Source organism: Thermobia domestica, chromosome 2 (genome assembly GCF_964235325.1).
Source record: "Thermobia domestica chromosome 2, izTheDome1.hap1.1, whole genome shotgun sequence".
In the NCBI taxonomy this organism is placed as follows: domain Eukaryota; kingdom Metazoa; phylum Arthropoda; class Insecta; order Zygentoma; family Lepismatidae; genus Thermobia; species Thermobia domestica.
Genome location: NC_137455.1, coordinates 95,103,634 through 95,118,322, shown reverse-complemented (window position 1 = coordinate 95,118,322; position 14,689 = coordinate 95,103,634). Strand labels below are relative to the sequence as shown.

The 14,689-nt window shown below is 36.7% G+C and overlaps 1 protein-coding gene across 3 annotated transcripts in view; it reads right to left on the bottom strand.

Moving 5' to 3' along the window:
* The window catches only part of LOC145674205 (transforming growth factor beta receptor type 3-like), a 118,973-nt gene that overhangs the window by 12,898 nt on the left and 91,386 nt on the right, over positions 1 to 14,689 (bottom strand). For all 3 annotated transcript variants that reach the window (XM_081744037.1, XM_081744038.1, XM_081744040.1), the window contains exons 15-17: positions 7,307 to 7,402; positions 6,100 to 6,235; positions 117 to 263 (exon numbers count right to left, since the gene is read on the bottom strand). In XM_081744037.1, coding sequence (XP_081600163.1) covers positions 117 to 263; positions 6,100 to 6,235; positions 7,307 to 7,402 — 379 coding nt within the window. The remainder of the gene's footprint in view (positions 1 to 116; positions 264 to 6,099; positions 6,236 to 7,306; positions 7,403 to 14,689) is intronic.

Here is a 14,689-nt window from a genome sequence, read left to right as displayed (position 1 = left end):
TTATTTCTGTTCAAGGCCTTTAAGAAAGTTACTTTCTGGATGCGCCTCGTAAATACGCTAGAAAATGTGCAATCATTTAAGGAAATTAAACCTTATCTTACGGACTCAAAGCTCACCTGTTTTAAGGTTAATACACCACAAGGTCCCTGTTAATCCTACTCCAATGGCAAAGGAAGCAAGAGCAATACCAACAGCTACTTCAGTTGATACTCCGACAACTACGAGTGGTGTTCTATGTAAGGTTGGTGGAGATGTTGGTGTGGCTGAAATCAGAAAAGCAAAATCAATAATAATAATTACACACACACACATACATATATATATATATATTCATGCAAACAAGAAAATATCAAATATAGAAGTTAAAGAAATGATCCCAGTAACATGTTTTATTATACAAAATAGGTAATTCTGATTTTCCTTACTTTTTCACTTGTCCTGATTTTTAGACTTAATTTTCAATATCTTGCGTAGAAGATACTAGTGCGAAATATCGATGTTGAGTCTAGAACCAAAATCAGAACATGCAAGTGAGAAGGCAAATAGAACTATGAAATAATGTAGTATTTGTGCTTTATTACAAACTCTCTCTCTCTCTTGGAATGAGATTACTTTAGAGTATTCAATTCTTTAATACACATTTCAAAAGTCCACTTGCTCATTTATTTATAAACATACCTTAACACATCATCGTTGCACTTGGGAACTTGATATGTAATGCAAAGGAAGGAGAAATATGTCTGGCAATGTCTCTTTCAAGTATCTACTGAAGGTGCTATGATTTCCAAACTTATGTTCACAGAACAATCAATATATTTAACAGTGTGTTGGAACTGTTTATTTTGGCCATTTAATAATTGACAGTATTATTGGAACGTATTTCCGGCATATCAAACAGTTATGAAACACACCGCAATGTAATTTTCTTCGAGAATTCTTATCGACAAGGGAGACTGCGACCTCCATGTTGAATTTGGGATCACTTGTGTACCCAGTACCGATTTTCCAAGAGGAGCATTTCAACATTTTTATCCCACATAACATAGAAGTATGTAATGATATTATGTACGTTTTTACTTCACATGAGTTATAGCATTTTCCGGAGTGAAATTAACTTCATAATGTTAGAAGGTTAGCAACATAGAGGAATACTATACACCAAGAAAGGGCCAAAGAAGCCTTTAATACTGGAATTTTAGGCTCTTTTAAATATCAAATATGCATCCTACAGCACACATCAGCAAATATCTACAGAAGAATTTATGTGAGTATACTTTCGCGTCGTATAACAATTAGTCCTTGCTTGATATAAATACATACAATTCATTACAGGGCACAAAGACGTCTCTTCTGAAATAATGAGTGGGCCAAAAGTAGCCTTATAGTTGATCCACTATTGGTTTCACGTTTTAGATCTAATTTTTCGAAACACTAATTCCACACCAGTATTCTATACCCTTTATCTACGTTTTAGAAATATTTTTTAAGCTATTTCCTCACATGTCGGTTTTGCTTTTTATTGTCTGTTTTATTTTATTTTTATTTTTTAATTATTATTATTATTATTATTATTATTATTATTATTATTATTATTATTATTATTATTATTTACAGGTAATTACTACCAACGGCAAACAATTTAAATTAGAAGCAAAAAGTGGATACTAAAGCACTACTGGAAATGTGAAAATGCCAATCAGGTGCGAGGCAAGGAGCTTTTACCAGTAATCACTCCCCCCCCCCCCCACACACACACACCTTCACGCCAGGCAATATATCACATAAGAAGATATATCACATTGAAATAACAGATTCGGTGGCTAATGCACCGAAATCTAGTCGTCATAAGACTTCTATAACTGAAGATAATAAAATTAAACGGTGGCTCTAACATCAGTAAACAGTCCAAAGAAGTCTACATGGCGTGCTTTTATCGAATTATCCATACCAAGAACGTTCTAGCGATGCCAAATGCGTACGCTTAAATCAAAACCATACCGCCCACAACTGGTGCATTCAATACATCTAAAAGTAGCAGTGTATAGCTACTTTTTGCCCATTCTATATCTGACACTGGTATACCTACTGTAGTCCCACCGGTGAAAAATTACAATTATAGAACTTTCTATTGTGTTAAATGAGTGGATTACATATAGATTGTAAAACTGCAGTTAAACGCTTCACGTTAACATGGGATTTGAGGTAATGTCATTCCCAGGTATTAAAGAAAGAAAAAAATATGTTGCTCATTTAACTACTCCACAACTTTTCACTGACAAGAAATACGCGATATAAAAACAAGTATTAGTTCCTAAGACATCATTTCCCAAGTGTAAAACGGGTTAAGAAAATTATGTCTTAGCAAATGACTAAATACTGTGTATGTAAATTTAGTAGATCTCTTGAAAGCAGTCATTTCTGAAACTGCACAAGCTAATGGGCAGAAATAATGACGTTATAGACAAATAAAGATTTGAAGACAGTGATTTTTTTTAGGTTAAGTCAAAATATGTTGCAATACACGTAAGCAATTACTGAGAAACTGTGCATAATAGTAAATAACATCTTGCATGAAACGGTATTGCAAACTTAGAGAGAAAGACAAGATTACTGATTGCTGATGTCCTGATCCAGAGACTACAATATAATGAGAAAAGCTGTTTGATATCTACAAAAATTGTCTCCTTTGCTTAAAATGATAGATGGACTTCTACATAACATGAATAGTATGTACTAAACTACCAAAGAACAAACGATTATGCCACTAATAACAAGTGCCTAGATGGATAAATTTCTAAGTGCGATTTTCATGTTAATTTGGAAATGCTGAATCCAATGGAATTACTTTAAAACATCCGTTTATTGTGTTACGAGAAGAATTACTTCAAAGCTGAGACCTTTGAAGTACCGCTTATGCCAAGGTAAAGATACCCACGCTTCGATACATTTCTAATTGCTGTTTTCATACTAATTTCAGAACTTTAAATCCAATAGAGCTGTTTTTAAACATATCCGTGAATGGGAATCACGAGAAAAATGACCTCAAAGTTGGAATCTTGGGTGGCGCCGCAGATGCCAATGGACCCCCGGATGCTGAACCCACGGATAGATAAGTTTAAAAATAGTCATCGGATTCAGGATCCTCATATTGGTAAGAAAGTCCAATTAGAAATGTATCGAAGCGCGGACATCTTTACCATTGGCATAAGCGGTACTCCAAAGATCCCAACCTTGAGATCATTTTTCTCATGATCACATTGACGGATAAGTTCTAAAATAATTCCATTGAATTCGGGATCCTCAAGTTAGTATAAAAAGCGCAATTAGAAATTTATCCACGTGTAAATATTTTTTACTAGTGGCATGACCGTTGGTTCTTTCTCATTTATTGGTAACGTACATCTTAAGATGTTTCATTTTATTTAGATAAAAAATTATCATTATCTGGATTCACGACTGTCAAATCATTATTGTGCCACAGTTTTCTTTTCAGTCACTGGCAGCTACATCTATGAAAAAGACACGTCTTCAGCGGATCTACAAAATATTGTTCTGCTTATATCTTACCAATTTTAAAGTGTATTTACCCTATGAATAGCTGAGCTGCCACCACTAATTGTGTTCTATAAAACCCACTAACATTATGGATTATCGCTCGATTTCCACTGCAACAAACTACACTGGAGCATAGGTATAGGAATTCTATCCTATTTCTCTCTGCAGTTTTTTAACAAACCAAGTAGACATCGTTTTTAATAGTCCAAATGCGCAGAAATCGAGTGGGCTGGCGTCAGGACTTTGGCAGGAACGCCATGAAAGGGGATATCACTCATTCCCATTTCTTCCTTCATATCGTAATAAAACCGGAGGAGTGCACGCTCTCGCGCGCTCTAACCATGTGGATCCGCACCTGGTTCCAGTTGGCTCCGAGAAATGTCCTTCCGATATATTGGGGTTATGATGAATTCTTGGCAGTAGGAAGCATTCATCTTCACGTTTTGTTCACGTTACATCACTTACCTCCAATCTTCCCGCGTAAATGTATCCGGCGACAATCGCAAATTCCTGCGATTTGGTACTCCCTTCTCAGAGATGTTGCGGTTATGTAGTTGCTCGAACGTTATCACAGGCCTCATCCAATATGAGAACAGTCTTCCATTCTGGCCTTCCTCCGAGTTATCTTCCGTATAGTTTGTGGCAGTTTGTCTTACACGTTCAGCAATGTGGCGCGGCAGGAAGTTCGTAGGGTGGTCGCAATCTGGCTGATAATGGACTGCGCCAGATTTAATATCTCGGCCACGTCACATTGTTGGGACTCTCCTGGCCTGCCAATCGACGAATTACACAAAGTATCTGCTGTTTCTACATGGGAAACATTTAATGTTTGCCTGGACACGATATATTTAGCTGTAATCATAAATTATTAAATATTTTCCCGACCCTGTTTCACTATTAGGTTGTATAAAAAATCTAGGTGGGAAAGAGCTTTGATGAGGTGTTCCAATAATGGTTCACTTTCCGCGAGATTTCACTAGCACCAACACAGTATCCCGGCACCTGCAAGCTGAAACAAAACACTGATAACAGCCAGTTTTCATGTTTCTGATAGTATTATACGGGTAAAATCAGGGTTGTCAAATCATTCGGATACAAACTGACTAACCTTCTGTATTAATCCACTTTTCAGATTTCCATTTTTTTTTTTTTTATTTTTATTTTTTTTTTTTTTTTTTTACAGTCGAGAAGTATTTTTTGTAAGTTTACCTGGCGGTATGCAACGGTACGACGTACCGGCGCCTTTTTAATGAGAACAGAATATTTCCTCTTCTAAACTGAACTGAACTCAACTAAAAAAGCCAGTACAAAAATTCTGTTGAGACTCCACTTCTGTACTTCCTCTGCAGAAAAGCCTTTACTCAGTTCCCAATTTAATGTATCCAATTAATTCTTTTTGTTCATTATTAGGAAGAGGTTAAAGTGTAAACATCTCCTAGACTTTTTTTCGTAAAGTTTGCCCATTAATTCATTAGAGGTTTGTAGAACAAAATGTTAGCACGACCAGTACTCTGAAGAACATTATGTGAACAATGTACTATATGTGTGTTGTCATTGAAATTCAGTATTTGTAGATCTCTTGATGCCTTTTGGAAACAAACAATAGCAGCTTATTTTCGCCCGTTTACAGAAAGAGAAAAAGCAAGAAACAATTACTAAGAAATATTATTATTACGTTTATTGTATTATAAAATTAAAATCTAAGAATCAGACATTTTAAAGCAACTTTATATATATGTAGGTAAGAGTTTTTAGTTACAAGACTATAATGATATGCTACTGGACATCATTATTATGATTAATAATATCCTGAAATGTACGCAACTTTTTAACCACTATGAACAGCAGGTTCAGCGTACCGGCACCTTTATTTTTAGAAATAAAACGCTGTGTATATATATATATATATATATATATATATATATATATATATATATATATATATGTTGTAAGGATCCCCACATCACAACACAAGCACATGCTCATAACGACACGTGTTGATATTTACAAACAAGCAGACGATACACTAAAGATGAAGACAGGAAGGAAACCGAAATGAGACGGACCCACACGAAGGAAGACGAGCCACCTGAAGAGGACACATAGAAGAGGAACCACGAAGGAATCAAGCATCAGTTGACTGTTGATCGTAAACTTATCCTAATAACCCAGGAGACTGCTATGAAGTGAAGGGGTTTTCCTTTAATAATACCGTACCTCAAGAAGGCTGCTATGAGCTGAGGTCTCCAAGAACCGTATCCTTGGATAACCCTAGTGGCTGCTATGAAGCGAAAGGGTTCCCAGCACAAGACAATATAACCTTCAACCTTGGTCATAATAGAGACTGTTATAAGAACTTTTGTAGACACAAAAAGTATCTTTTTATAATGAAATAGGTGAAGGGCTAAATCTCGGTCCGTTATTTGACTCTACCTACAAAACATTTATATATATATATATATTGATATTAAATCAGTACTCATTACACATTCTCATTCCATTACTCATTTCCCAGAGAAAACATATCATTTGTACGTTACTTACTTGACGTTATTAGTTTCTTTCTCTTTGCAACTAGCTTCATGGGACCCCTCGTTGACCACTGTTGTGCCGTAGATACAACAGTATCTAAGTATGGTCGCAAGTTCTTTCCAGAGCAATACTGTTTCGGATCAACACACTGTAACAAAAAAGCCCTCGATTTATATACACTTACCTTTTAACTCCATAAACTATATTGCAAGAATCAAGTTTACAATAACGTGAAATATTAAAAACTAAATCTACTTTTATCACGTCGTTTATTTCAAATTTTCTACACTTAATAACTCACTACCAACATACCTACAAACAAGAAGCATATCAGGTTTAAGAGCAAATATAAATAGAGTGTGTAGCAATTTATTATCATCCCAAACTCTGGGTGGAAATTTCTTAACTCTCGCTAGTTAACACCGAAATCTCACTGGCTTATCCACGCCACTTCCTACTCCCTACCATTTGTTAAAAGTAAGGAAGTCGAAATATTCACGGAACAGTGTGAATCTTGAGTTCTACTTAAAGCTAGGAATACAAGAATAGACAGTTATCATCTAGGAAAGGCACCAAAGAATAGAAACTGCTCTACAAATAAACAAAATTATTAGCCCAATTGTCGTTCAAGGAAGGAAGCTCTTCTATTCGACTATAAAAGAAAATATCAACTGTTCTGATATAACTATTGTATTATTAAAAGAAATATCAAAGCATATCCTTTCGGAGGGAAATACGCAATTACTACTTCGTGATAATAATTTTTCTTTCGAAGTGAACGTGCGCATTCTGAAATTGGTTATTGTACGTCATTGTGTTATTAGTATCAGAATAATTTCTTTAAATTTATTTTATTTGTTTCATTTACTTAGCAGAATTAACAGTAAATAACGAAATCACTGATTGCAGGAAATGAGGCCCATTATGGAAAGTTCATTCAAGTCCAAATGTGCGATTCTTAACCTTAGAGATGAGTTTTAATGCAAACTGTTGGGTCATATGCTGAGATAGGGACCAGTAGAGAAACACTGTCCTCCCAAGTATCTAGTTAATATGGATTCAGGAGATATATCTGATTAATTCGCACTTTACTCCGCCTCCTCCACCAACCTAACTAAAGTAACTTTAACTATATAGTCGATGACACAACTATTCGTGTCACAAAACATGTAACTTGCTTTGTAAAATTATTTTAAAAAATTTAAATATTGTTACATACCTTTATGAGATTCCCCTGAGCCTTTTCTGAATCTGAGGTACACAGTCCCAGCCGACAATGAAGATAGATCGGGTTTCCTTTATAGTCTTTACTCACCTGAAAAAAAAAATAAATAAATAAGAAAAAATACAAAGCTAAGATCCACGTTATTAGAAATGAATTTCATCTTTCATTCTAAATTACACGGCTCGCTCTATAATTACCGGAAAAAATGTATAAAAAGTCTAAAATACAACAGTTATATGTTACTTTATGGTGGCATCCTAGACTTATTTATAGCTCGAATCAGCACGCATGCGTCTCGTATGAGACGCTGAGAAATGGTTAAAAAGATGGCGACACTCTTTCTCCTCAGATTTCTATTGGGTGAAGGAATTAGACTGATTGAAATTCATCGCCACCTAACAGTTCAAAACGGTGAAACTATATGAGTCGAATACAAGTTTACGAGTGTGCTGAGGTCAAACAGTGTTGACGATTCTCCGCATCTGCGATGTGCCCTATATAACACGTATATCATATAGTATGTTCCGACTACTATCTTATACTACGCTTCAAAACCTGAAAATTAATTCGTGAGACACTCACATAATATAAATAAATTTGCTTACTAATCGTCTAGGTAACTAGTAAACAATAAACTTAATATCAATACCCAAGGTTCAGGGAATTTTATATCAATCAGACTTTTCCAAGTAGACTAGTTTATTCAAAATTTCAAAATCAGAACAAAACAAAAAAAAAGGTCCTCTGAGATTAATATCCCTTAATGAAAATGATTTCTCTAATCAAAAAAAAAAATTTCGTTCAGGTACACCTCTAGACCCAGAGGTCCCCACCTATGTAAAACCTTAAATAACAGTTCGCCCCAAACATGAAGCTTCCTTTAAAATTTGTCTAAAATTCCTTAAGAGAGGTTCTGAACATGCGTCCTCGTACAAGCCATCATGAACCTCACATACTCTAAAGACAGACCCAACATTCTGAGAACTGTCTGGCCTAAGTCCCTAATTCAGGAATCGCCCTTTATTGGACAACCCTTAAGGAAATCAGCTAGCTAACAGACTTCAAAAAGGTAAAGGGAAATGGAAAATTCCTTCATTTAGGAATAAAGCACCTTCTCTCAGGCTCGGTAGTAGGAATTAAATTCAAATCAAACCACAGCCTACCATCCCCTTATATGAGGAATCAGCTGTGAAAATTCTAATCGGTTAATCAAAAACAACTAACCAAAAAAAAAAAAAAAAAAAAAGTATATATATTACTCATCCGGCTCGGTTGCCATAGCAACAGCCTTCCCTAAAATCAAAATAGAGAAAATTTCTGAAAACATACAGCGTTCGGAAGGAACGTTGTAACAATAGATCTAAAAATCCCTACTACAATTCATTTCTTAAAATATTCCTAACCGGGAATCGAACCTATCCTTAGACCTTACCCATGACATACAACCAGAACTCAATTATTCTGATTCGTATTCCGCTTAACAAGTCTAAAGGTTGACCCTATACACAGCCATCTCTTTCGGCTGTACCCCTGCTCTGACTTAAAAGAAAAGTCGCGAAGCAAAAGAGACCCAAGGAGCACGAAAGCTCCTCCCGCTAAAAATTCCGTCTCGATTCTATCAAAAGAATCCAAAATCTGCCTCCTCGCTGCCATTCCCTTCTTACTTATATACGATCTAACAGCTTTCCCCCTCTCCGCTACGACGAGAAGAAAGTGTCACTGAGCTTAACAGTGTTTCCAAATGAGCTAGCTAGCTACTGAACTTTTGCCTTACTTGGAATTATTTTTTTTTTTTTTTTAACTGAAAAGAATAACTTTTAAAGGTTAACATATACACATATATATACATACATTACACAATACATAAATGCACACATGAATATATAAATTTATATAAAGATTAATAGAAAAAATACCAATCTATAATAGTTTTACCAGCGCTGGTTTTTAACCTAATTATATATGTATTAATAAACAAGAAATAATACGAATATTAAATTTCCTTTAAATATATGCATATATGTACAAAACTAGCAATGGGCCTGAAAGTGCTCATTGCATATACCGCGACCTTTAAAAAAAAAGAGAGAAAAAAAAAGAAAAACTGTGTTTTCCACTTAACTTTCTCAGTTCATAGTCTCTTCCAGTCTTTTTCCCCCGAATACATTAAGGGAAAAAATCACTTTCGAAACACAAACACAAATTTCACATACACTCACTTAAACTTTGATAAGTTATTGAATTTGGGACTTATGAGTGCCCAAAAGTCTGAAGTCCGGAAGTTTTTTCCCCCGTTCACATTGAGGGAAAATTCACTTCAAAAACACACAATCAGCACAATTATTTACAACACACACTAAAAAAAAAAATCAGAATTGATAATTTGTCTCGAGGACTTATGGCTGCCTCGAAAGTCTAAAGTCTCGTACAGTTCACGAATCAATTTGAACCAAATAACACTTTCCTGAAAAAAAAGAGAATTATTGACTTACAATCAATCCTTAAAGATCCAGCTTCCTCCTGATTTGGGATGCTTCTTCTTTTCTCTCCGGAAACCTGATGTTTTTCCCTGGAGTCCTTGGAATTCCCAGTCCTTCTCCGTCCGTAAAAAGGTCTATGAAATCCTCGTCCTCGTGTTGCGTTCTTGAGGGACCCGGAAGATGCTCAAAAGAATGGCGCCCCTCCTCTTTTTTCCGCTCGCACTGCATGTTACGAATATCCTTCAGTGTCATTTCGGCCACTTCCACTCGGCTTCTTTTTGAACTTGAAGTTTCATCTTGAGCAAACCTTGCTCTTCTTTTATTGTTTTTCGGTGCATCAACGTGACATAATAACTGAAGCTTTAACGGGTCTTCAGGGTTAGGTCTAGCACCTACGTATACTGACCTAGTCTGGAGAGACATGCTGTCTGAATGTACTTTAGAGAAACTAAGGCTCTGAACTTTACGGTCTCGTCTCGTGACGTGAACTGCTCTCGAGCTAACTCAGCTTGAACTAGCTAAAATAAAAACATCTCTAAGGAAGGTTGTTGTTTACAAAATCCAACTTCAAAAAAAAAAAAAAAGAAAAAAAATCAAACTACAGGGTCGGTGGGTAGTTTTACTCTCCCCCCATCTTTCTTCTTTATTTCGTTCGGACTGATTTCCTTCGCGTACTCTGCTTGTAATTCGACGACGTGTTTAGCAAAGTCGGGAGCTTTAAAAACAGGTTTCATCATATCTGCATTGGTTTTTACTGTCCTCCCGGACCACTTGTTCCTTACCAAAAATGTGTTGGCGGCTACCTGACTCTGTATACACCATGGACCAGAATATCGATTCGCCAACGATGCGCTAATATTCTGAGTAGGCGAGGAAATCCTAATGACTCTCAGCCATATATCTTGTCCTACTTTAAAAGGACTTGGTCGTCTTCCCTTATTATAAATCTTCCCATATGCTCTATGCTTCTCTTCCTGAATTTTGTTTGCCCGTTGGTAAGCTTTCTCCAACCTGTTCTTCAACTCGGCCACATATTTCGGGTGATCGACATTCAAACTTGTTTCCTTCTCTTTCTTGGTTTCTAAATCTAACCAAGGATGTCGAAGCTCCCTGCCAAAATGTAAATAAAATGCAGAGTACCCAGTGCTCGAACATTTCTTTGAATTCAGAGCGAATTCAATTAATTTTAAATCCTGATTCCAGTTCTCGTGCTTTGCATTATATATGCCTAAAAGACATTTAACGTCCTTTATTGCCTTTTCAGCCTTGTTAGCACGCGCCCTATATGAACTGATAAAACTGTATCTGGCCCCTAAGCTCTCCATGGCCCTTTTCCAAATTTCACTATTGAAAATACTGTGATTATCCGTCACTAACCGTTTGTATGTTCCAAATTCTGAGAAAAAAGTCAGAATACATTCAACCATAATCTTTGCTGTAAGCCTTCGAAGAGGGAAAAGTTTCACCAACCTTGTGAAAGCATCTACCAATACTAAACAATATCGATACCCTCCTACTTTAGTTTTTGTGATAGGACCTAGATTGTCCGCATACAGGACTTCTCCGGGTGCTTTTACTAAGGAACTCTCCATATATCCGAACTTCGTATTTATATTTTCTTTAAAAATGCTACACGGGACGCAAGCCTTCGTGAAATCCCTAACATTCTTCTTCATTTCTTTCCAGAAAAAACGACTTCTGATTTTATCTAAAGTTTCTACGAAGGACGGATGCCCTGACTCCTTCTCTATATGGGCTGCTTTACAAACTGTGGCCCGCAGTTTATCTGGTACCCATATTACATCCTTTTCTTCCCCCTTAATTTTGACAGTCCTCATCAAAATATTCTCTTCATTAAAGAAGGTAACTCTATCGAGCTGTCTCAAAGTCTGTTTAAGTCGCCTGGAAAAATTTCTTTTCTCTCCGCATTTATAATCAATCAATTTACCAAGAAGCGTGTCAGCCCTTTGTAATTGTCGCCATTTTTCGAAATCTTGTAAATCATAAGAATTTGGAAATTCCTCAACTTGTTCGACCTTACTTATAGCCAAAATATTAAAAGGTAACTCAGACATGAACTGTAACTTCTCCCTGTCTGTAATGTAGCACGACCTACCACTCAGAGGAATTTCATCGTTTCGCTTCCTCTTCAGTTCCTTCTTCAGAGTTTTTATCTCCTTAGTCCTCTGAACATCTATGAAAAATAAATCATTTGAAGGAAGATCCTGAATATCTATCAACTTCTGGCCCTCTACTTCCACCTTCAGAAAGCCCTTGTCACTTTCTGACTCAAGAGGAAGTAAATCATTTGCTTCAGCGGAACCCTCAAATTCTGGCCCTTCTGTATAATTTCCTTCTAATCTAGAAAGCATATCTACTGGCTGTTTCTTTCCCGGCAAGAATTTCAAAACCACAGGAAATCGAGAAATTCTCGCAGCCCAGCGACTTAACATCGGAGAGATTTTACTCGACTTAAGAATAGTCAAAATCGGTTTGTGGTCAGTGTACACATACACGACAGGTGCATGCATCAAGAAAATTTCAAACTTCTCTAAAGCTAATACTATTGCCAAAAGTTCGAGATGTGTTGCGCTGTACTTCGCCTGTACCGGTGATAACTTCCTGGACCCATAGGCCACTACCCCCAGTTTCCCCTGGTCATCTTTTTGACACAGAGTGTACCCCGACGCGATACTAGAGCCATCTACAAATATGTGGTACGGCTCCCCCATTTTTGGTAGGAGAAGCATGGGGTCTTCTGCTAGAGCCTCCTTTAATTTATTCAACGCTTCTTCATGTACTTGAGTCCATATAAACGGTTTATCTTTCTTCAAAAGATCTGTTATTGGCGCTAAAATTTCAGCAATCCCCTTAATCCGAAAATGAAAAAAATTAAAAAAGCCTAAAAGCGCTTGGACTTGTTTTACATTTCTTGGCCTCTGAAACTGTTTGGCCATTTTGATCTTTTCTTCAGTACAAAAAATATACCCAGGCCTAATACGGTGGCCAAGAAATTCAATGTCTTGAGCGAAAAATACCGCCTTATCAGGATTTAGTGTTAACCCAGCCTCTTTAATTCTCTTTAACGTCTCATCTAAAATTTCGAGAAGCTCTTCTTTTGTTTCTCCGCCACATAGGATGTCATCATAGTATACTATAACTTTAGTAAAATAAAGTTCCTTAAGCACCAATTGCATGAGCTTAGCCAGACTATGCGGAAGATCCTTGATTCCGTAGCAGCCTTTTGTGAACCTAAATAAGCCCTTATGCGTAATAAAGGTAGTAAATTCCTTACTCTGCTCATCAAACTCAATTTGTGAGAAAGCAAATATAATATCCAGTGATATAAAATAACGCTTATTTCCTAAATAAGAAAGAGCTTCTGTCATACTAGGAAGACTGTATTTTTGACCCTCAGTCATAGAATTCAAAACTCTCGAGTCCATTATTAGCTTATAATCCCCATTTTTCTTTTGATGTAAAATAGGAGCACTGATATATTTGGAATGAAGTGTTTTTTCAATGATCCCATCCTTTTCCATTTGGTCAAGAACCTCTTCCATTATTTTTCTCTTCTCAAAAGAGAGCGGCCTCAATTTAGATGAAAATGGTTTTGGATTCCGAACATTTATGTTATGTTTTATTAGATGTGTAAGTCCCGGTTTATGGCTAAAAGCCTCTCTGTGTTTCTCCAAAATTCCTTTCAACCTCTCTTTTGTATCTTTATCAATAGTGACACGAGACAACATCTGTTCTATAACGGTGTCCTTTCCTTCTTGAATATACAAAGAGTCCTCCAAGTTCGACCTTTTTTCTTTCTTCTCAGAGTCAAAAACACAAACAGACTGTAAACCATCGTCTATATTCCAGCCATTCTGAGAAATATAAAGAACAATTTTACTTTTCTGGAGAAAATCCCTGCCCACAATCGCGTCTTTTATGAGGAGGGGGAGGAGATGGAACTTTTGTCTTATACGGATACCCCTAATAAAAACATCGACAATAGTGCTCTTATGAGAAATAGCTGTCCCCTGGGCTAAAGACAAAAACAAAGTGTCCTTTCTGAATTTGCAACCTTGGGCTTCCCACTTTTCTGCTTCCTTTTGCGACACATAGGAGAGAGAGCTCCCGCTATCCGCATAAAGATAGGTTTCTCCCCCCAGAATAGTAGCCTTTATTAGTGGTTCCCTGGCCCCGGAGGTTTTGTCTTTGGCCGACGCGGCCGTAAAAAATGACCTGATCCGTTATTCCTTTTCTTTTCTTCCCAATCGGTCCTCAATTTCCTCTCTCTCTGTGGAGATTCTGCAACGCTACCAGACACCTTTTTCCCTCCTTCTTTCATTTCAGAAGAAAAGGCTGACCCCATGTCTTGTGCTCGCATATTTGCCCTATTATTGCACCTCCCTTTGTTAGTGTTATGTCTTTGTGGCTCAATAAAACCTGTTAGTTTCTCTTCATTCTGAAAACGCCAACCATTTTTACACATGTGTAATTCTATTTTGGCTTTCGTTAACAGATCATTTCCAACTATAACGGGAATGTTAGCCGACTCTAAAACATAAAATGGATGCGACAATTTCTTTTTCTTTATACAGAAAGTTGGAAAAACAAGTTTGTGTGCGAAAACATGCCCTGAGGCTAACGAAATTTCCTGCTTTATTTTTTTACTTCGAGCGCCCTGTTTTTCCCATCTCCTAGCAGTGTTTCCATCTGTAATAGATATTTGGCTCCCAGAATCCAAGAAAAGTTCTGTCGGCTGCCTATAGAAATATCCAAATATATATGGCGGTGCATTTTTACTTGTCGCTAATTTCCTAACAAAAGTGGCTGCAGATACGTTCTCTTTTCCTGCATTTTTCTTCAACTTTTTAAACTTTTCGCAGACTGATTTTTTATG